The sequence below is a fragment of the Amphiprion ocellaris genome, chromosome 12, assembly GCF_022539595.1.
Source record: "Amphiprion ocellaris isolate individual 3 ecotype Okinawa chromosome 12, ASM2253959v1, whole genome shotgun sequence".
In the NCBI taxonomy this organism is placed as follows: domain Eukaryota; kingdom Metazoa; phylum Chordata; class Actinopteri; family Pomacentridae; genus Amphiprion; species Amphiprion ocellaris.
Window position 1 is genome coordinate 3,366,232 of NC_072777.1, and position 21,632 is coordinate 3,387,863.

General features: G+C 37.7%; 1 protein-coding gene across 2 annotated transcripts; it reads right to left on the minus strand.

Moving 5' to 3' along the window:
• Positions 1-292: 292 nt before the first annotated feature.
• On the minus strand, positions 293-21,309 carry acp1 (acid phosphatase 1). 2 transcript variants are annotated; one of them, XM_023296922.2, is made up of 6 exons: positions 21,225-21,309; positions 15,267-15,340; positions 13,277-13,390; positions 6,697-6,758; positions 5,785-5,890; positions 293-595 (listed from the first exon to the last, which is right to left on the minus strand). In XM_023296922.2, exons 1-6 carry the CDS (start codon positions 21,265-21,267, stop codon positions 518-520), a joined length of 477 nt encoding a protein of 158 aa, XP_023152690.1. In that variant the 5' UTR covers positions 21,268-21,309; the 3' UTR covers positions 293-517. The 2 variants fall into 2 exon arrangements, with proteins under 2 accessions (XP_023152690.1, XP_023152689.1); XM_023296921.2 differs by lacking the exon at positions 13,277-13,390 and adding an exon at positions 13,462-13,575.
• Between the last annotated feature and the right edge of the window lie 323 nt (positions 21,310-21,632).

Sequence of the window (21,632 nt, forward strand, 5' to 3'; positions counted from 1 at the left end):
TTTTGTGACCACAGATACTTGATACTGACTATTTATGGGAGTATCTTTGATGAAAGGTCAGATATGAGGAGTAGGATACAAAACGAAGAAACAAAAACAGAGCAAGAAACACGCTCTGACCATCAAGCGTCCATTAGAATGACCTGGATTAGCATTCAGGTGAGCATTAACATTGACCCCAGTGTAAGCCTGTGACCTGAGGGCCTTTACTGTGTTCATTCATATTAATGCCTTAGCATCTTCCCAAAGGTAAAGAGGAGTGATTTGTGTGGAAAAATAACTTTCTACCAGCCATATTTTAACTTCATTTTATTTTACTATTCACCTGAATTTACAGTCTGCAAACTTGTCCACGCAGCACTGTTCTAAACGTATACAATGTGTATTTTGTGTATTATTTGAAGCAATTAAACTGAAGTATCCTGGTGGTCTTTCAGTGACAGTCGCAGGAGGGTTATACTGATAAGTGCTTATGTGACACAGCCAAGACTTTAGAAAGATGTTTCAAGATCGGATGTTAGGAATTCTTCTCCAGAAAAACTTTGCAGCAACGTACACACTGATCGTACACCTTTTCGAAGTCTTCGGCACCCCCCTAAGAGACAAAAGATTAAAAAAAAAAAAAAAAACAGTAAAGGAGAAATTAAAATGCTCACTCAAACTCAAAAGTATTACTTAAATTTGATGTCTGTGGCAAAGAATGGAAATAAACAGTTCAATGAATGCACTACAAATTCATGAAATGTGGTTTGAAAGCACAAAGAAAAGCACAAAGAAAATACTAAAATGATGGTCTCTGTTTTTCTCATGCTGATTACCACATTGTCCGGTCTGATTCCAATGAGTGTTGAAACCCACAAACAATCCGGTGACACAGCTTTTAGTAAGGAAGCAATAAACCGCCAAATTCCAATGTTGTGCTGAGTTCTTACCGAGACCGTGATGGATTTTGATGGGAAACCCTCTCTCGACACGAAAAGAATTTTATGATATTAAAAACACATATCTATTCCTACAAACTGATTCACAAAGGAACTGAGGTGATTGGTGAAATGTCACATTTCAAGATCGTAGCAACTGAAACGACCATTTTTTTAGTGAATCTAATAATTGTTATAAGTATAACATGTCATAAAATTTGAAATTTGCCAGTTACAATAATAACAAAATGCAAAAAAAAGTAGTAGTAAGTAGTAAAAAGTACCCCAGAAAACTAACTGATTATCAGGAATGTAGTTAAATAATTTTCTGTTGATCGACTAATCGACACGGTGAGGCTGTATTTTGGCACGTTGATGCTTCGAGCTAAATGCTAATATCACAACAATGCTAGCATGCTGACTTTTAGCAGATATATTTACCATTATGCCTTGTGTTAATTACTAATTGGCAGTAGGTATGTTCCCTGAAATCAAGGCCAATCACAGCAAATCTGTACCTAATGCTTTATTTACATGTATTGTCACGTGAAAAAATGGAAAAAGCCAAATGTGATATAAAAACCTAGCTTCATTTAACTGTCCTGTGGTTAGTTAGATTCATGGAAGTCTTCATCATAGTGCTCCTATACTTGCTAAACTCCCAAAATTGCTTTTAATCTGCCAACAAGCCTCCTTGGTTGCTACAGTAACAAACACTAAGAGGCTCCACCTGGTGGTAAAGCCGGGCACTACAGCTAATCTACAATACTTGATTATGTACTAAAATTGTTTTGACGGATATTAAATATTAAGTGACTCACATTAGATCGGATCAGAAGCCAAAAACTAAAAAGATAACACTTAAATCGAGGTATCACTGATTAGCACCAAACATTAAGTACGGCTGAGATTGAAAGGAAAGAAAATCTGTGCCTAATTCTTTGTTTACATCTATTGTCACATGAAAAAATGGAAAAAGCCAACTGCGATATAAAAACATTGTCCCAGATTATCCTAGCTTCATTTAACGTTACTGGGGTTAGTTAGATTTATGGAAGTCTTCATCATGGTGCTCCTTTACTCACTAAACTCCTAAAATGCTTCCCATCTGCCAACAAGCCTCCTTGGTTGCTACAGCAAAACTAAAAAAAGCTATCATTTAAATCAGGACATCATTAATTAGCACTAAACATAAAGTACAGCTGAGGTTGAAGGGAAAGTGATTAGTTGTCCAAGTGCTTGGACGTTAACCCAAACAGACAAGACTATTTATAGAGGCCATGAATGTCTGGACCAAATTTAGTGCCAATCCATCAGGTAGACATAAAGACATTTAGCTAAATAAGCAAACATTCTCACTACCAAAGACAAGGATTTCACTCTTTCATCCTCAATATATGCAGAAGTTGAATAACAGTCCATCTGATAGCTGCCAAGACTGACATGGTGAGTTTCCTAAAGTGGCAGTGGTATTAAGATGGGAAATACAACAACTTGTAGTTAACTGACAGCCATAAGTGACCAAATTCTGTTTTAAAAAAAAGGTATTTTTCAAATTTGAACTCTTTATGGGTGAATTAAAATGTGTAATTAGTGTGTCAGTTCTGATAATGAAGAAAAATCTAAGCGGTAGAACCAACGCTTCAAGCAAGCAGCAAATTCATCATTATATCCACTCTTCATTTATCCTGACGGTGATCGTTTAGCTCCTCTTTGCTCACTTTACAGTCACACCATGCGGTCGCTGGCGATTCACCACAATGTAGAACCGAACTACATGATTCGTGAGCCCTGGTAAGAAATAACTACATGAAGACATCACCCTGCTGATCAGTACACAAAGAAAGTTCGTGTCTAGAGTAAAAATTTAGAGAACCTAATACAGCGACTTACATTCAATAAACCTGTGGTCAACCACAAGCTCTTCTGTCAGCCGCACCACTAATAACTTCATGATTGTTTTATTTGGGATAGCAGTTTTTAGACTTTGAAAACAGGAAGACGGGATGAGTCCAGCAGAGCTCTAACAGCATATCACAACCACACATGAAAATTTGTATTTTCTACAAGATGGATTACTATTTAAATAAATTATGAAACTATAAAACTTTTGCATGGCCCTAAGGCGCTGATACATCTCCAATCACTACTCAAACTCAAGCCCTCCCTTTTTCCCCCTGCACTTTTTCCAGCTCATCCTTTTTTTCATAACCCTCAAGAAGAATGATAGTTTTGAATTCATAATTCACCATGCAACATGTTTTAAGTTTAGCTCTAAATTCCCTGAAAACCATTCTACTCGGTTTGTTTTTATGAGTGATGCTTTGTCTGTGGATGGGATATGCTTAGAACAAGGTCATTTCAACATCCGAATCACAAAGTGATGGTATTCGAGGGGGCTGTTTGACTGAGCTTGTTAAGTGTTGAAGGTGAAGTGCAAAACTTGCATACATAAGAACATCTGTTACATCCAAGCCTTACTCAGTCTTGAGAAGTGTATTTCACAGTATACTGGAATTTTAAATCTGCGTCTGTAGCAACATTCCTGCGCTTGCACACCAGTAGCGATGTTTTCAATTAACCAGCAGTTTACAAGAGATGTGGAGGGGAGCCAGTGTAACGGTAGGGATGTAGCCGGCTGCACATCGGGTAACAACGACAACAACTCAACGACAAGTGGTTTATTTTGTGGGGAATTAAGACATTTAAATATACATTACTGGTCAAAAGTTTTAGAACGCCCCAATTTTCCAGTTATTTATTGTATTTCAAGTAGTTCAATTCCAATGAATAGCTTGAAATGGTACAAAGGTAAGTGGTGAACTGCCAGAGGTTTAAAATAAAAAGGTGAGGTTACCCAAAACTGAAAAATAATGTACATCTAAGAATTATACAAAAAGGACTTTTTCAGGGGGAAAAAAATGGGTGAACAACTTAAAGCTGTTCTGCGGCAATGGAGGTTGATCAAGCCTTTAAAGTTGGTGCTACCAAATCCTACAGTGTTCCCAACTTTTTTTGATTACTTCCAACCCCTTCTGTCTGAATAAAGCATTGTTGGAACACACTGTGGCACCAAACCCTCCAGAGCATTATTAGTACAGGACTGTACTGCAGAAAGTAGTGTGTTGCTATAAAAATGGAGAGGAAAAGGCAATTAACAATAGAAGAGAGACAGACCATCATTACACTTAATAATGTAGGTCTTTCTTACAGAGAAATTGTGAAGAAAGTCAAGTCAGGGAGTAGTTTTCTTCTCCAACAAAAGGCACTCGAATACTGGGGGAAACTCTGACAGGAAGAGGTCTGGAAGACCCAAAGCCACAACAGAATCAGAAGACAAGTTTCTGAGAGTCAACAGCTTGGTGATAGGAGCTCACAGGACAACAGCTTCAAGTGAAGCTTAATAGTGGTCGTAGTAAGCAAGTCTCAGTTTCAACTGTGAAGAGAAGACTTGGAGTTGCAGGTTTGACAGGTGGAGTTGCAGCAAGAAAGCCATTGCTAAGACGTCAGAATAAGAAAAAGAGGCTTGTCTGGACCATGAAATGCCATCAATGGACTACTGAAGACTGCTGGAAGGTATTATGGACTAATGAATCAAAATCTGAAATCTTTGGTTCATCATGCTGGATTTTTGTTCCTCAGTGTGTGACATCAACTGTCAAACATGGAGGAAGTGTGATGGTCTGGGGCTGTTTTGCTGGATCCAGGGTCGGTTCTTGTACAGAGTGAGAGGAACCCTGAACCTAAACGACTACCACAGCATTCTGCAGCTCCATGCAGAACCCTCTGGTATGTTCTAGTAGGTCAGGAGTTCATCCTACAGCAAGATAATGACCCAAAACATAAGTCCAAGCTATGCCAGAACTATCTCAGGAAAAAAGAACCAGACGGTGAGCTTGAAAACATGGAGTGGCAGCACAGTCTCCAGACTTAAACCCCATGGAGCTGGTTTGGGATAAGCTGGACACAAGAGTGAAAGCAAAGCAACCTACAAGAACCACACATTCATGGGAACTTCTGCAACAGAGTTGGGAAGAACTTTCTGAAGAATATTTGATTTCTATTGTGGAAACTGTGTTCAGCTGTTATATCTGCCAAAGGTGGCTACTTTGAGTCAAAAGTTTAGAATACATTTTGGTTTCTAAATGTATTTATTTTCACTTAATTTGTTTATTTGTTCTATGTGTTCATTTCAGAATATAATGAGACATCAACATGCATAATTTTCATTTAAAAAAATTAAAAATTCTGGTGCTCTAAAACTTCTGACCAGCAGTGAATTGTTCAAGTCAATATTTACTAATCCAGGTTTATCTAATCATGTTCATAACACAATTTGTCATTTTAAATATGATTTAGCACTTAATTTACAGTGAGTATAACAGCGATGCTAAGAATACTACCGTAACTAACAATTAAACCAAACTCACCACATCTTTTATCAGTGCTATGTGAAATTTATCAACACTAAATTGACAAACCTGCGAGGAAATCCTTTGTTTGGTCCTCACTCGGTATAAGGTGAAGCAAAACAACGCAGTGAAAATAATATGAACTCTTGTTTATCATTTATGTAAATTGATGTTTTACATTCATGATGCTTTTAACATTACCTAAAAGTGAAATTCTTGGCTCCATAAACCACCACATTGCAGAATACGGTGTCATAACTGCAAGTCGAGCACTTGTTTTCACCAGCAAAAGTACCACAAGGTCCTCATTTAGGGCGTTAGACGGTAGATAAGTAACCAAAGGACTTTTCATTTCACTTGTTAGAAAAATAGCAACTACTGTTGAGGCTAAACCCCGAGAAATTGTCAGAGTTATTCAAGGAAATACTGAGTGCAGCTGTTTGTATACTTACATAATATGGGTCTTTGATGATCAGCTGCTTCTGAGGGTCATATGAACCAAGAAGCTCAATCTTTGCAGTGTAATTTTTCACCGAGTTCGCTTTCCTGTTCAGGTCACTGTGAAGACCAGAGAAAACACAGAACTGAAGAACAGAGCAGGAAACAAGAAAAACACTTGAAGGTCTTAGCATGTGACCTCTGAATCAGAATCGGAATGTCTTTTAACATAAATATGTGTCAGGTTATAGAGCATTTTTTCAGCTGTCATTTAGATATGAGGTGGATCTTCTATCTTGTTCTATGTGCAGAAATGTCATCCCAAAATTAATAACATCCATCTGATGACCTTAGCACCTAGGATTCGTTATGACAACATTTTAAAAAGCTGCTGAAGTTGGTCTCAAACTAAAACAGCAAAACAGGAGGTCAAACAATTAATGAACTTTCTCAGTCTGCTCAGCTTAACACTCGTAGAGGTTAAAAAAAAAAAAAAAAAACTGTGGGGGAGAAAAACCTGCCCAAAGAGCAAAGACGAGGCATCCAAAGAACTCAGTAAGCTGCTTACAGATCAGAACTGCCATAGGCATGTGATCTCAAAATGATCCCTAAACGTTCAAAGTAGCAAAAAATATCCCTCCCCCTGACCTTTGGAAAGAGCTTAAGAAAGGATATTGCTCATTAAAGGGAGGCATTCACCTAAAAGTTAGTTATAGCTCAATGTTACCACCATTTCCATGTGAAGGAACAGCCCAGACTGCTGTCAAGATGTTAGCAGGACAACTCTGCTCGATGCCTTTCAAGGCAAATGTGGTTTCTGATCCCAGGCAGCTAATGACAAGTAAAGCACCGGTGTTTTCAGCATCTGTGTGTCCCACTCTGATCAGGAAAATAAACCATGCAGCTGAGGGCCAAAACAAACGTACCTCAAGTTGTTCTCATCCATGCAGAGAATGTATTCGAAGCTCGTGAAATCTGCCTTGGTCACCTGGAGTGGGGCAGAAACGCAGAACAAGACAAATATTACCTTTGGCTCTATGAGGAAACACAGTATGGACAGCAGAGAATCCCTCTGGTGCTTCAAAAGCAGGATGAATCTTATGCATTCATTATGTTGTTCACATACACATTCAAAGTTATTATCACAAAGATGACAGAAATACCAGAAATCATGGTCTGCATTTTCAGCAACAGTCATTACCTGTATTTATTCTACATTATATCTCATTTATTTTTAGTTTCGCCACAGCAGCGGATGCCATCATCCCTCTGCTGGACTAAAGCAAAAATAATGCATGCATGGAATCTAATCTCACCGTTTTTTAATTTTATTTCCCGTTCCTATTGTATCACAGCTGTTCTGACATACTGCTAATGCAAAACAAACATTTCCGACTGCCAGACAGTTAACTGCTTTTAATATTCTAGCAAACAGCAAGAAGCCTTTTACGGGGAGGCAGTCCCAGGAAGCTCGCTCTATTTGCCACTGAAACTAGATCTGACATCAGTCGTTCATGAAAACGTCACCTACACACCAAGACAATGGTCATTTTGAACATTTTTTCCAATTTAATATTTCACAAGGTACTGATTTTAAGCAACAGCCACACTTAGTCACATAATATACACGACCGTTCAAAAGTTTGGGGTCACCCAGACAATTCCATGTTTTCCATGAAAACTCACACTTTTATTCATGTGCTAACATAACTGCACAAGGGTTTTCTAATCATCAATGAGCCTTTCAACACCATTAACTAACACAATGTAGCATTAGAACACAGGAGTGATGGTTGCTGGAAATGTTCCTCTGTACCTCTATGGAGATATTCCATTAAAAATCAGCTGTTTCCAGCTACAATAGTCATTTACCACATTAACAATGCCTAGACTGGATTTATCATTCATTTAATGTTATCTACATTGAAAAAAGCTGCTTTTCTTTCAAATATAAGGACATTTCTAAATGATCCCAAACTTTTGAATGGTAGTGTAATTTACAGGCAACAGACTGCGCGTCTCACTAGCTTTCTTACGGTGTTGAAAACTACCTGTGGTAAATGCTGTATAAAAATGTAACTGGGCTTCCAATTACTGTTGGCTCAGGTAATCTTAGAGCAATAATTACAAGAAAACTGGGTTAAAGGAGACATTTAAGCTGCACATCTGTGAGGGTCTAGAGGAGTGTTCAATGTGCTTGGTGATGGTTTAATGATACGAGAAGCAATAAAGAAATCAGGCAGCACCCGGGACAGAGTACAAGTGTTTGGAGAGTCAATTCATGGGAATGCCAAGAAAAATCTGAGGGGAGTGAGAATCAGAAAAGCCTCGTGCATGCCCTCCTCACAAGCCTGACAGAGACCTTGGTGCGATTTCTGAAATATCTGGCTGACAGTGAGCTGGGAGGGTTTCATTGCAAATGAGGAATAAGCGGGGAGATGCACATGGCAGAGTTTAGATAAAACTCAAAAGGAAGTCATGAAGGAATGGCACCGGAAAATTCTATTAAAATAAACCAACGGGCCTGTTTTGTGAAATACATTCCGATGAGGGAACATGGGAAAAGCACAGGTGTGAACAATAAAATTCAGTTCCAAAGTCCCCGTACTGAACAAAATACAGCTGTTAAGCAAAAATAGGAAGAAATAATGAATAAAATACAACTTATAAAAGAGAAAAGTAATCTTAACATGGGGAAAGACAAAAGTCAACATAAGCAACAATGAAAGGGAAACAATACAAACTAAAACAGAGACAGTAATTTGCTCAAAAGTTTGGGGTCACTTAGAAATGTCCTTATTTTTGAAAGAAAAGCAGTTTTTTTGCAATGTAGATAACATTAAATAAATCGTAAGTCCAATCTAGACATTATTAACGTGGTAAATGACTATTCTAGCTGGAAACGGCTGATTTTTAATGGAATATCTCCATAGAGGTACAGAGGAACATTTCCAGCAACCATCACTCCTGTGTTCTAATGCTACATTATGTTAGCTAATGGTGTTGAAAGGCTCACTGATGATTAGAAAACTGTTGTGCAATTATGTTAGCACATGAATAAAAGTGTGAGTTTTCATGGAAAACATGAAATTGTCTGGGTGACTAAACTTTTGAACGGTAGTAGATGAGTACAAAGTCAGTCACACGTATCATATATTTTTTTAAAAAACATTTAAATCTATTATTAACACCCAAGAGTCATACAGGCCGTCTGGATTTTCTGCTCCCGTGGGATTTAAAGAGTTAAAATTGAATCTATTTTTTAGACCTCTACATAAATAAAAAAAAAAATCCATATATATGTAATGCCTTTGTGTCACCCACTAACACATTTAATAATAGGAAAAACACAATTAAATGTAAAAATCTTTGTAAAACACTATAATGCAGCTGTATGCACATAAAAGCACATTTGCGGTTCATTTTCTGTTTATATACCAGCCTCCATTTCAGGGTGCCCATAGAACGAGTGTTAGTTGCTGACAAATATATAAATAAATGCTCATACTGACCTAAAATTCCAAAATAATGTGCTAGAAAACATTCAGTAAATGCTTATATATTCTCTAATGCATTGCGTTACCAAAACACTGTCTCATGCTAGCTTGTTTTTGCATTTCTTTTAGTAATAGCAATTGTGGGAAAGACCAAGATCTCAGCTTGTAAAACTTATCTGTGCACCATCAAAACTAAAACCATGACAGATGACATGAATGTAATGGCAGAAGGTATTTGGCAGAGACTGACAGTCATTCCTCAAATGTTGATTCAATGATAACATATTGACAGCGAGGAAATCCAAACTTCAGTTCCCTCATGTCTGGTTGGCAAGCTCTGATAAGAGATAAACACTACATGTTGCACGTTATGGATCACTTCGGAGCATGCCTGCTCTATTACACAACACACATTTGTTAATTTGAGAACGTCGGTCTCCGAACGATGTCCCACTTGGCCGGTTTTCCTGGATGCTGGCCATACAAAAAGCTCGGCAAAGTGAGAGGGTGGGAGTAAAAACAAAACACGGTGATAAAGGAAAAGAGGAAAAAGCAAAAGCTTGTCAAAGCTCATTGTGTGGATTTGGCTGGATTTAAGCCAAAGGTTGAGCCTCCCCATCCCTGCTTTGAGGAGATTAGATGAGGGTCTGATGGAACAGGTTTGCGGTGAGACAAAGTAAGGAGAGGGCAGATCTCAAGCACGGGGTGAAAACCCTGGAGTTCTCTCAGGGAAAGGAGTGTTTTAAGGGCACTGGGGAATAGAAGTTGCTCTGAACATAAGCCAGCACAGCATAAGACCTGAAGGCCCTACAAGGACGAAACATCTTGATGTAATTTCAGGCCCATTTCAGGATTTGAAACATGTGTGATATGATGACTGCTACACTGAATTCATCAATATTTCATACACTACAGGCAGACCTGGCGAGCAGGTCCTTTGTAACTTTCACAGACAATCAAACAGAGACATGTTTTAAGTTAACAAGACTACTGTCTCAATGTTCAGAAAACCTGACGACAATATTCTCAACAGGACAGTATGTAGTCGGCACTTGCAAATAGGTTATTGCAATGTTTAAATACATTTAAAGCACAAAAATATAAGCATTCTAGTACATTTGAGCTGGTTGAATAGCACCGCCCAGCCATCTGAGTATCTCCACCCACAGTCTGAGACATAACTTCATAAAGATCTGGTATTCTTTTCCTCGCGAGCACCGGAACCCTAGCATTACGTTGGCATTAAGAGCTAAACAATTGCTCTGTTGTTGTCTGGACAGACCGGGACAAATTAGCTCACAGCCTTAGAGGGTAGAGAAGCTGAGTAGATGGTTTATTTTTGATGCAATGTTCCAGCTAAAAACACACACACTTTTCCAAACCTGGTCAGTACAGCACAGGACTGGAAATTGAACTGTTCCTCAATAAATCTCAAAACAAACTGTGTGTGGCAATAAAACTAGAGACGAGGGAACAATGAAGTATTTAAAAAATAATTGTATTCTGTGTTTGTTTGGCTGTTTAGCTGAGGCTAACAGCTCAGTTAATATGTAGATGTCATTTTACTGGCGTTTGCTTGTCTGTCAGATGGACTCCATCTCATCAGCACTGTTATATAACATGAAACTAGAGTGCGAATGTCAACACTGTGTGATACGTGTTGCTGACAGAGATTCACAAGGAATGTATGAGTTGTCATGAATCATCCCCCAATGGATCTGGGGTTAGCATGTGATGCTAGCAGAAAATGTATTTTATGTCCATCTGTATTTTGGAAAACCGACATGATTTACTTGTGCAATAATAAGTGGTGTTTGTTGCTGCAATGGACGGAACTCTCACCTCAGAGAAAATCAGTGCTGCATACACTACTGTTCAAAAGTTTGGGGTCATTCAGACAATTACATGTTTCCCATGAAAACTCCCACTTTTATTCATGTGCTAACATAACTGCACAAGGGTTTTCTAATCATCAATGAGTCTTTCAACACCATCAGCTAACACAATGTAGCATTAGAACACAGTAGTGATGGTTGCTGGAAATGTTCCTCTGTACCTCTATGGAGATATTCCATTAAAAATCAGCTGTTTCCAGCTACAATAGTCATTTACCACATTAACAATGTCTAGACTGGATTTCTGATTCATTTAATGTTATCTTCATTGAAAAAAAGGTGTTTTTCTTTCAAAAATAAGGACATTTCTAAGTGACCTCAAACTTGTGAGTGGTAGTGTAGCTGCAGTTGTGATCATTCATTTAATTCAGATCCAGAGACACATCTCAACTGCTATGTCCCCTGTTTGAGTTTAAATTCAGGCTTCAAGATGGGAAAACTTTGAGTTATGGTCACAGACATGTGAATATATCTTATTTTAGAGAAATACTAAAATGGATCATAAGCAGTGCAGCGCATTTTGTTTGTGGGTACATCTATATTAAATGGCCACAATCTACTGTGCCGTGATTTCAGCCACAATTTTTTTCAAGATTTCAGCCATCAGAAATGATACAACGACTGAGCAGCCTTGGTGGAGTGCTGCAATTCATCATGTTTCTGTAGTTATATTAAGCTGCGACTGCTTCTCGTTTTGAAATTCGGCATAACTAATAGGATATGGAGCGGCTGTTTTTATCCATCAAAGCCATGCAGAAAGTATTTTCCTGTAATGATGTTGACATTGGCACCTCGGCAGTTACTTTTACAGCCACACAACCAGAAGTCTGTGAGACAGACCTCCGGTTGGAAGCGACCACATGGAGGAGGAGGGTGTGAAGAGGAGTCATGCTCTCTGAGAAACACATGATGTGTTTCTGATCATCAACCTCAAATCCAGAAATTCCTGAGGGAGGCCAGCTTCACACATTTGTAGAATGTGTGGCTCATGGAAAAGGGTATTATACTCAGTGTTTATGTTAAAGGGTGAGAGAACATCAGGCTAAGAGAAACCCTGTTCACGTGTGAAGTCTATGAGTTTATGTTGGTCGATGACACCAGTACAGTTGTTTTGTGGAGGCTTTGACCACACAGTGCTTTCTCCATGATGATAATGGATAAAGACTTTATCATAGCATTTCCCTTATTTCTATCCTCAAACAGATTATTCATTGATTTTATACACCGATCAGCCACAACACTATGACCACTGACAGGTGAAGTGAATAACATTGAACATATTGGTCCTACGTGGTGTTCTGCTGGAAAACCTTGGATTTTGGCGTCCATGTTGATGTGACTTAGACACCATCAAAACCCAGGACAAACACACTCCTTCATGCTAATGGAAATCCTAAATTTCACTGAAGGAAAATACACCCCACCACATCACAAAAACAGGAAACAATCAGGAACATCTTGGGGAACATGACAATCACCCAAGATGTTGACTTGACCTCCAAACTTCCTAGACCCCATTCTGATCAACCCAAAAGATCCGCTGCCAAAGTCCTGGTCCAGACCCCATAGGACAGCCTGAGAAGTCCTCTGGTCCAGACCTAATGTTTCAGACCACATAAGGGGGACCAGCACAATACTAGGCAGGTGGTCATAATGTTATGTCTGATCAGTTTACATTTAACTTTATATACAACAACAACAACTAGAAAAATACTACTCATGATATCTTATAAGAAAGGTGTTGTGGTACTTAATCATTTGAAATTCTGACCCAAGCAAACCATAGGAAACTATGTTAACTTGTGGAAAATGGTAATGATTTATGTTTAATAAAACAAAAATAATTAAAAAACTGACCACAACTACTGAAATTTAGTGTTCCTTTCAAGTACCTGCGATTGAATTTTAGGTCAATTCTTGGTCTTCAGTTCACCTGTGCTTGTTCTTGTACATCATACATGTTAACCTGAATAAACCCCATAAAATATCAATTTAACTGAACCCGCTCTAAAGAAAGTTACACACAACCAGTCATATGACATAATGTATGTGACAGCAACATCACACTCGCGCAGACACACATCTGTGAGGACCCACGGGACATCTGGCGGTACCTGTCGGGCCCTGTGGCTCGTCTCAATGCCATGATTCCTGAGGCAGGCCAGACCGCGGTCGTCCGGTGAGCTGCCTATATTCCAGTCAGATGTGGCGCCACTGTCTATGACCCACTGCAACAACAGAGAACAAAAAAGGGGGCGCTAGCTACTGCTGCTACAGGTGTAGAGGCGGGTGGTCGTACCTGCCGGGCCACATGACTCATGGGCACGTCATGCTTCTTCATGCAGGCTTGACCGCGATGGTCTGGAGAGCTTCCTATCTCATAGGTGGAGGTGGCAGCACTGTCTATCCTCCACTAGGCAGAGCAGAGCAACAACAGCTTAGCAAAACTGATTCATACTCTCACATGCAAAGAAGTTGTAGGTGGTTCATAGAAGACTTACAGGAACCTGAAGGGCCTCCACAGGTCAAATTAATGACAAATGTTACTAATGAATCTTATTTAGAAATAGCAGGCAAGTGATTATTAGGTCGCGTAATGATGAGCAATTTCACTCCAGTTATTTCATAATAGTTTACTCATCTTATATCACAGTACTGTATTCACCCTTTATCAAGCAGAGTATCATCTGAGAAGAGATCATATCATCTACCAGACTGTAAATAAACAGCTACTGAGGCTTTTCAAATCTACCACAAAAATCTTAATTTAACACTCATAATATTTAATAATTATCAGGGGAAACACTCTTTGAAAATGTTTCTTGATAAGTTATTATTAATGTAAGGTTGGGCATCGCAATTCCAAACTTCAAAGTTTCATTTTGATTCTGCGTATTGTTTCCGAAACACATTCCACTCACGCTAGTTCCTGATCTGTACACAACTACCTAAGATCTGCGGCTCTGATTTGTCTGTGCCATTAATCATGTGATCTGAGAGTCTGTGTGTCTGTCTCCTGATGCATTTCTCTTAATAAGTCACCATCCCACTTAGCTGTTGCAGAGTTACTTCAACTGCTGATAAACGTCACAAGTTGTGTGACTGACAACAATCGCCTTAATTAAGCAAATACTGCTATAAAACTCTTTACAAGGATGTGGCTCTTGTAAACATGAAAACACAAACCAGAAAACAGGCCACCATCGGCACTGTTATAATTGCTCATTCTAATTCTGTTTCTGCTGCTAATATTTAGTATTTCACATGTGAGGAACTCAGGAGGAAGTCGTAGTAACACTCTCCTCTGTGACAGCGAACCCAACACACAGACTTTCAGAGATTATTCTGATTATTAGGTGTATTAGCACTGACTAATGTGACTTTTTTATGAATGAGGCAACCTGCTGCTCCTTGTCTCAGACACCTGGAGAGGCTCACTTCACAATAAACCCATTAGTCTACATTAATACCTTCCTTAAAGGGGATGTGCGGTCAGGCTGTCTCAACCTCTCTCCCTAAGAAAAACTGCATCTATATATGTTGATGTAATTACTAGAGTTTGTTGAATTACTCCGTTCTTTCACTGAAATAAAAGCACTAATACCACGCTGTGAAAGTCCTGCATTGAAAACGTTATGAAAGTAAAAAATCTGTAAATTTACTCTGGAATTAAAAGTAAAATTACTCAGTGCAGACAAATGTCTCTGGTGATTGTTATGCTATAATGCAGCAGGTGGTATCAGTAGGGTATTATTACGTACGCATTAATGTAAACGCAGGATTTAATGTTGTAGTAACCTGAACCATGGGCCTCTCAAAGAACTGAAAGAAGTGGAATCAATGAGCAGAATCAAAGTTGTTAAAAGCAAACGACACCCAACCCTGATAGCATTTCACATAATATATATCAAATATAGTGAGGCATGCAAAACTGGTTTGAACAAAGTGGCTCTATGTGGCCAACACTAGACACTATTACTGTTGCTATTTTTAGAGATGTTTGAAATTAAATATAAACCGTTACCGTTCAAAAGCTTTTTTTAAATTATTACGTGATCTGTACATTATTGTGACAATGCAACAGTAAACTTATAATAACTTTACCTTATCAGCAACGCCAGCATCCGTTGCCATCTTCCTGAAGACAGCTTCAGCGATGGGGGATCTGCAAATATTCCCTGTTTAAAAAACAACAAAACAAATGTTAACGCCATCCGTCAAAACATTTAAGGATTACTTTACTCATAGCTTTACAGCAAATTCAACACTTCAATTACTATATAATAAACAAAAATACTGATAATATCAGGCAGTTTAAGGGTTAAATTATACAATAAAACAAAATGTATTGTGCCATTGACATGGAAAATTGTCTTAAATTCAGCAGAGCACTTGTCAGGAAAAGTGAGACAAAAAATGTTTCAAGGCAGTTCACAGTTGTTAGCATTTCAAGGTTAACAAATTCTCATTCGGTATGTGTTTTGCATGCCCTGTGAGCGCTTTCTAGAATTATATATTACACAAATGAGCAAGTAAGGGAACTGCAGGCAATAACATGATACGAAATTTGTTAAGCATCAGATTTTCCGTTGCCATTTCTACCTATCAGGCTGCTATAGGCGGCTCTTTAATAGATAGTGAATGGATTTACTGGGTAGATGTATTAATTCGTACTAAACATTTTTCCCCAAGTCTTAAAGGTTGTCAAAAATGACTCAGAAATTGTCCAAAATGTCTGGAAACTTGTCCAAAATGGAAAAAAACAAAACTCAAAACGACTTTTAAAAATTGTCCAAAATGACAGACGTAGCAAATTTAAGTAAATCTGAAATTACCACTTATTCTGCAAATTAATGAATCAGTTTGAATAACCTTTTATGGGGGGAAAAAAGTCTCAATCCTCTGATTGCAGCTTCTCAAATGTAAATATTTTCTGGTTTCTTTCCTCCTCTATGACAGGAGGAAACTGAATATCAAAACATTTGTCACCACTTTTCACACAGAAATTGTCTAAAACATCTTGAAACTTGTCCAAAATAGCAAAAATTTGTTCAAAAACTGTCCCAATCCAATCCACTGTTTCTAAGCTCGATTTCCTGTAATACACCTCAATGTTGTGAAAGTTCAGCGATGTCGAGGCAGACACACAGAGGGACACAGTGGAGAATCAGATGACTTAGTTGCATCTAATGTTCACTGATGTCAGGAGAAGTGACACCGACAGAGCAGCAGTTCATGCCAGCATCACTTCTGAGGATTCTCTCTGATCTTTGGGTCTATATTGTAGTTGGGAGAAGGTCAGATTTAGATTACAGACAGCTAGTCTGCTCAGTCACGTCAGAATCGACAATATCTAATCTGCAGCGTCTGCCTGTCTAAAGGCCATTACGACCTGAGAAAGGGGGAAGAGTAATTTTTCCATCACACTCAATATAGAGTGATATAAAGTGAAGTCAACTGTTCAGAATTTTTCCTGCATATACACTGCTGTTCAAAAGTTTGGGGTCACCCACGGAATTTCATGTTTTCCTCACTTTTCTCCATGTGCTAACATAATTGCACAAGGGTTTTCTAATCATCAATGAGCCTTTCAACACCATTAGCTAACACAATGTAGCATTAGAACACAGGAGTGATGGTTGCTCCCCAACACTGAAACATGGTTGAATGCTAAATGAAACTGTGGAATCTTCTAAACCTCTGACAGGTGAGCTGTCACACAGAGTTTATCAGCTGCAGTTAAATAATTCCTGACAGCTGATCACAGCTAGAATATGAAACTGTAAAACTCTGATCCTAACGTTACAATATTTTAAGGAGACTTTTATGGTTCACAGCAGAAAAACACAGCATCTAGATTCATTTTAGAACGTGACCCCTGTAATCGTTAAGGTAACTACCAAACCACGATAACAGGTAGCCTGCTAACAATGATAATAGGCTTTGTCGCACCATAACTAACTTTGATGAGTTATTATTGCCACACGTGGACAGAATTTTCAATGTAAAAATCATAAATAAACTATAGATGTCTTGCCTATGAGTGAACTTTCCCCTCAGATACCCTGCAGCATCTCTGGTCCTGGGCTAATTTGAACAATCAGTCACGCCAACTGTACCTGCATTGTTTTATGCACATCAGATAATAATAACAGCATGCAAAGCCTTAACTCTCATACTGAAATAATAGGCATAACAGAACTCCTAAAAGTCGGTTTTGACTTTTGGTTTGAGGACATAATCAATGAAGTCAGTGGTATGTTGACATAAATATAATTACCCAACATGTTGCGTTAATTTATTATAACAAATATATTTTTTCCCAGTAGTACTGCGTGTGGCCGTGTGTTTTCCTTTTTATGGCAGACCTTTACAGCCTCTGTGTATGGAGATGGTTTGTACAGACTTTTGAATATGCCTGGCTCCAGACGCCACCCTTCTCCAGCCATGGATGACTGGCCTGGAGCTCCAGAACTGCACTCCAGCCCTGGTTCCTCTCCACACCTACCGACCTGCATGACTGGACCACCACCCAGTTCCCTCCGTCAATCCAACTGCAGCAACTACCACACCTGAGGTATAAATCTGCAACCAAACTCACAGTGAAGGCAGCTGTGATTTAACGTGAGCAGCTCATCTTGGTGCCTCTTGTCTTTGTGTTTCATGTAGGAAGGTGCATTAATTATGCAACACTTTAACACGTGCAACTGATACCGATTTGCTTCAAACAAAAGTAAATCAAAAGCATCCCAAAATATAGTAACTTGAGGGCTGCAGAAGAAGAAGAGGAAGGGATTGGTTAACGTGGGAAAGAGAGTAAATGATCTCTCCGTCTATTTTCAAGCAAGCAAAGTCCACCATAGGTAAGGCAAGATAATGTTTTATCCTGTCTGCACGTCACTCAGAAAGCTGTAGATGTAACTTCTGTTAGCAGCTGTGTAGCTTAGCTAGAAGTCATTTTCTGTGCTTACTGTAGCAATTTAGAAATAGTTACTCACTTGTTTGTTTAGTTTTTCACTTGCACTCATTTGTAAGTTACTTTTGTTAGTCACATGGGTGCTGCTATAGTGTCTTTAAGTTTGGCTAAGAAGTTTAGTTGTTTTCTTTTGTCTGAGTAAGTTTTCTGTTAGACTTTGTTGGGTTTAATTTGGTTCTTAGATTTAGTAAAACCATGTTAAGTTGTAGTATTATCACCCTGTTTTGTTAATTATGTCCCTAAGACATAAATTGCTCTACTAAACCAAGAGCGCCTGGTTATAGTTATCTTCCTAGCTCGCCCTGGGCAGCTGGGTTGGAACACTGCATAATTGTTACATCATGACATCAGTTTTTGCTTCCAGTCACCGGTCACCGGTGCAGTGCTACAGTTTCCGGCAAATTCCAACTTGAATCGCTGTAAAAGTTTCCAAAGGTTCTGAAAAAAAAAGGGAGCGCCTCAAACTGTTTCAATGCCATACCACAGCAGCACAACACAACCACCTGAGGGAGAACACACAATAACTATCAAGCACAAAGGAACTTCACACACGTTTACCTTCCCTCACTGTGCTCACACACACTGCACAAATTCCCAATAAAACTGTTCTCATTTCCACATCTATGTGTTTCTGCTGTCAGACAACAGAAAGAAGAGGAAATAGTGACTGAACCAGGGCTCAGTAAGACTAAATATTAACCAGCAGTCACTTCCAAGTTGCACCGCTAAAATCCTGTTTTTATAACAGCACCAATGTCTGACAAACTCACCACGCATGAGTTAAAGAGGACTGCTGTGCTGCGGTTTTGACTACATTCTCACAAAAAAAATCTGAGAACAAACGCACAATAATGAAAAACAAACTGCTTTAGCTGCTCTCTGCTTGTAAAACATCCACTGTGTAAATGTTGCACTTTGTTTAATATACAGACCTAATGTAGAAACATGCATTTCTCTTGGAGTTGCACTACAGACGTAAAAATGAATCCCTAATTCTTATTTAATTTAATCATGTTGGGAAATTCAAGTTTAACCCTGCAGGTTTGCACAATAATAAGTAAACTTTTATCTATATATCATACTGTCCTGTATTATGCAATGACATATAGTTTGTCAATAATAAAAATGAACCTAAATGAAATGGCGATTTTGCTTTTTTTGAAGGAATATTAACTTTTTAATTACATGACAACTTGCTACAACAGTCGGTATATTGTAGGACAAATAGCCCTGATCTTAATTTTGCTTTTCCCATCACCATGAAATATTTGTGGAGGTCCCATTTGTCAACTGTGAGGTCAACCACCTATGCAGAGAGAGTTTTATTCCTGAACATGATGTGAACAGCAGCAGCTCAGCAGTTGTTAAAGACAACTGTACCAGACTCTTTAAAACAGGGTTAAAACTAGAAGTTATATCGCCGTGGTAAAGTGAGCCATCCATAGCTATGAGGTAGCACCAACCAGGAATCCTGTGATCAGGTATTGACTACTCAGCCTGGACAGAAAGTCCCACCCAAAGCCATTTGATTGACAGCTCAGTCCATCAAGTAAAAGCAAAGGCAAAATGGAAAAACAAAAAGAAAAAACAGAGGCCAAAGCAAAGACAAAATTTACCTTTATATTTCTAAAATTATTTTTTATTTATTCTTCTTTACATTTAAACATTTATTTCCTTATTTTTTTTTACCAGATTTGTTTTATTTATTCCTCTTTAACCGCACATATTTATTTCCTTATTTTTTAACAGATTTATTTTTTATTTATTCTTTTATTTATTCCTCTTTATATGTACACATTTATTTCCTTATTTAACAGGTTTACTGTTTATTTATTCTTTTATTTATTCCTCTTTACATGTACACATTTATTTACTTATTTTTTAAACAGATTCTTTTTATTTATTTCTTTATTTTTTAACAGATTTATTGTTTTTATTTATTCCTCTTTATATGTACACATTTATTCCCATTTTTAAAAACAGATTTATTTCTCGATTTACTTCTTTATTTTTAACAGATTTATTTTATATTTATTCTTTATTTATTCCTCTTTATATGTACACATTTATTTCCTTATTTTTTTAAACAGATTTATTTTTTGGTTTATTTCTTTATTTTTTAACAGATTTATTTTTTTTAATTTATTCCTCTTTATATGTACAGATTTATTTCCTTATTTTTAAACAGATTCATTTCTTTATTTTGTAAGATTTATTTTGTATTCATTCTTTTATTTATTCCTCTTTATATGTACACATTTATGTCCTTATTTTTAAATAGATTTATTTTTTGATTTATTTCCTTATTTTTTTATTTATTCTTTTAATTCCTCTTCATATGTACACATTAATTTTCTTATTTTTCAACAGATTTATTTATTGATTCATTTATTTTTTTAAGATTTATTTTTTATTTATTCCTCTTTATATGTACACATTTATTTCCTTATTTTTTAATAGATTTATTTTTTGATATATTTCTTTATTTGTTAACAGATTTATATTTTATGTATTCTGTTAGTTATTCCTCTTTATGTGTACACATTTATATCCTTATTTTTAAAACAGATTTATTTTTTGATTTATTTCCTTATTTTTCTAACAGATTTATTTTTATTCCTCTTTATATGTACACATTTTTTTAACAGTTTTTTTTATTTATTTATTTTATTGTCATTCGTGAGTCCATACGATGGACTTCGCCCTGCCTTTATCTGATTTCTTTTCCGCCATTCTGTCACAAGAACTCATCTCTGAAATGAATCAAGGAAACGTTACTCAGCGTTTTCGCATTATGAGTCATATTTCCGTTAAACAGCTGACCCGACACCTGCTATACATAAGTGCGGTGTAGCATTAAAAATAAAGTGGTTTTAGTGAATAAAAACTTAGCGTGGAAGTTAGCAGCGCTGTCACATCCATTGACAGAGAGCGGCTCAGCAGTTAGCTGTCCGGCTAACGCTCTCTGGAAAACCCAACGACAAATAAACGCTATAAATTGTTGAGCTGCTGATGAGTTACGTTTGTTTTAATCAGTCACACCTGTCTGTAGGAGCTTCTATGTTTAAAAAAAAGACATATCTCACCCAAACAAACGAACAGGACCGACTTAGAAGCAGGGGCCGCCATGTTGTTCTGTGGGGTCCTTAACGACGCCGCCGGTCAGTGGCTCCGTAGCGATGCCTGAACAAAACTCCTGTGTAATACATGAACATACTGGAGGTTGTGATGGCAGTAGTTTGTGCAGTTTGTTTGTTTGTTTTGCCTTTTTTACAGTATTGTGGTTCTTACTTTAACAGACACTTTTTTGTCAGTAGTTACCTTGTAAATAGTTTTAAACAAACTGCCATTGTCACTGTGTGTACGACTTGATGGTTTTTAACCTTGGGCCAACTACAGCATTAAAATCAGGGACCATGCAATTAATATAGATTACATCTGATGTCTTGCATATAGAGCATATAGCATTAAGGTAATTTTCAATATCAACAATC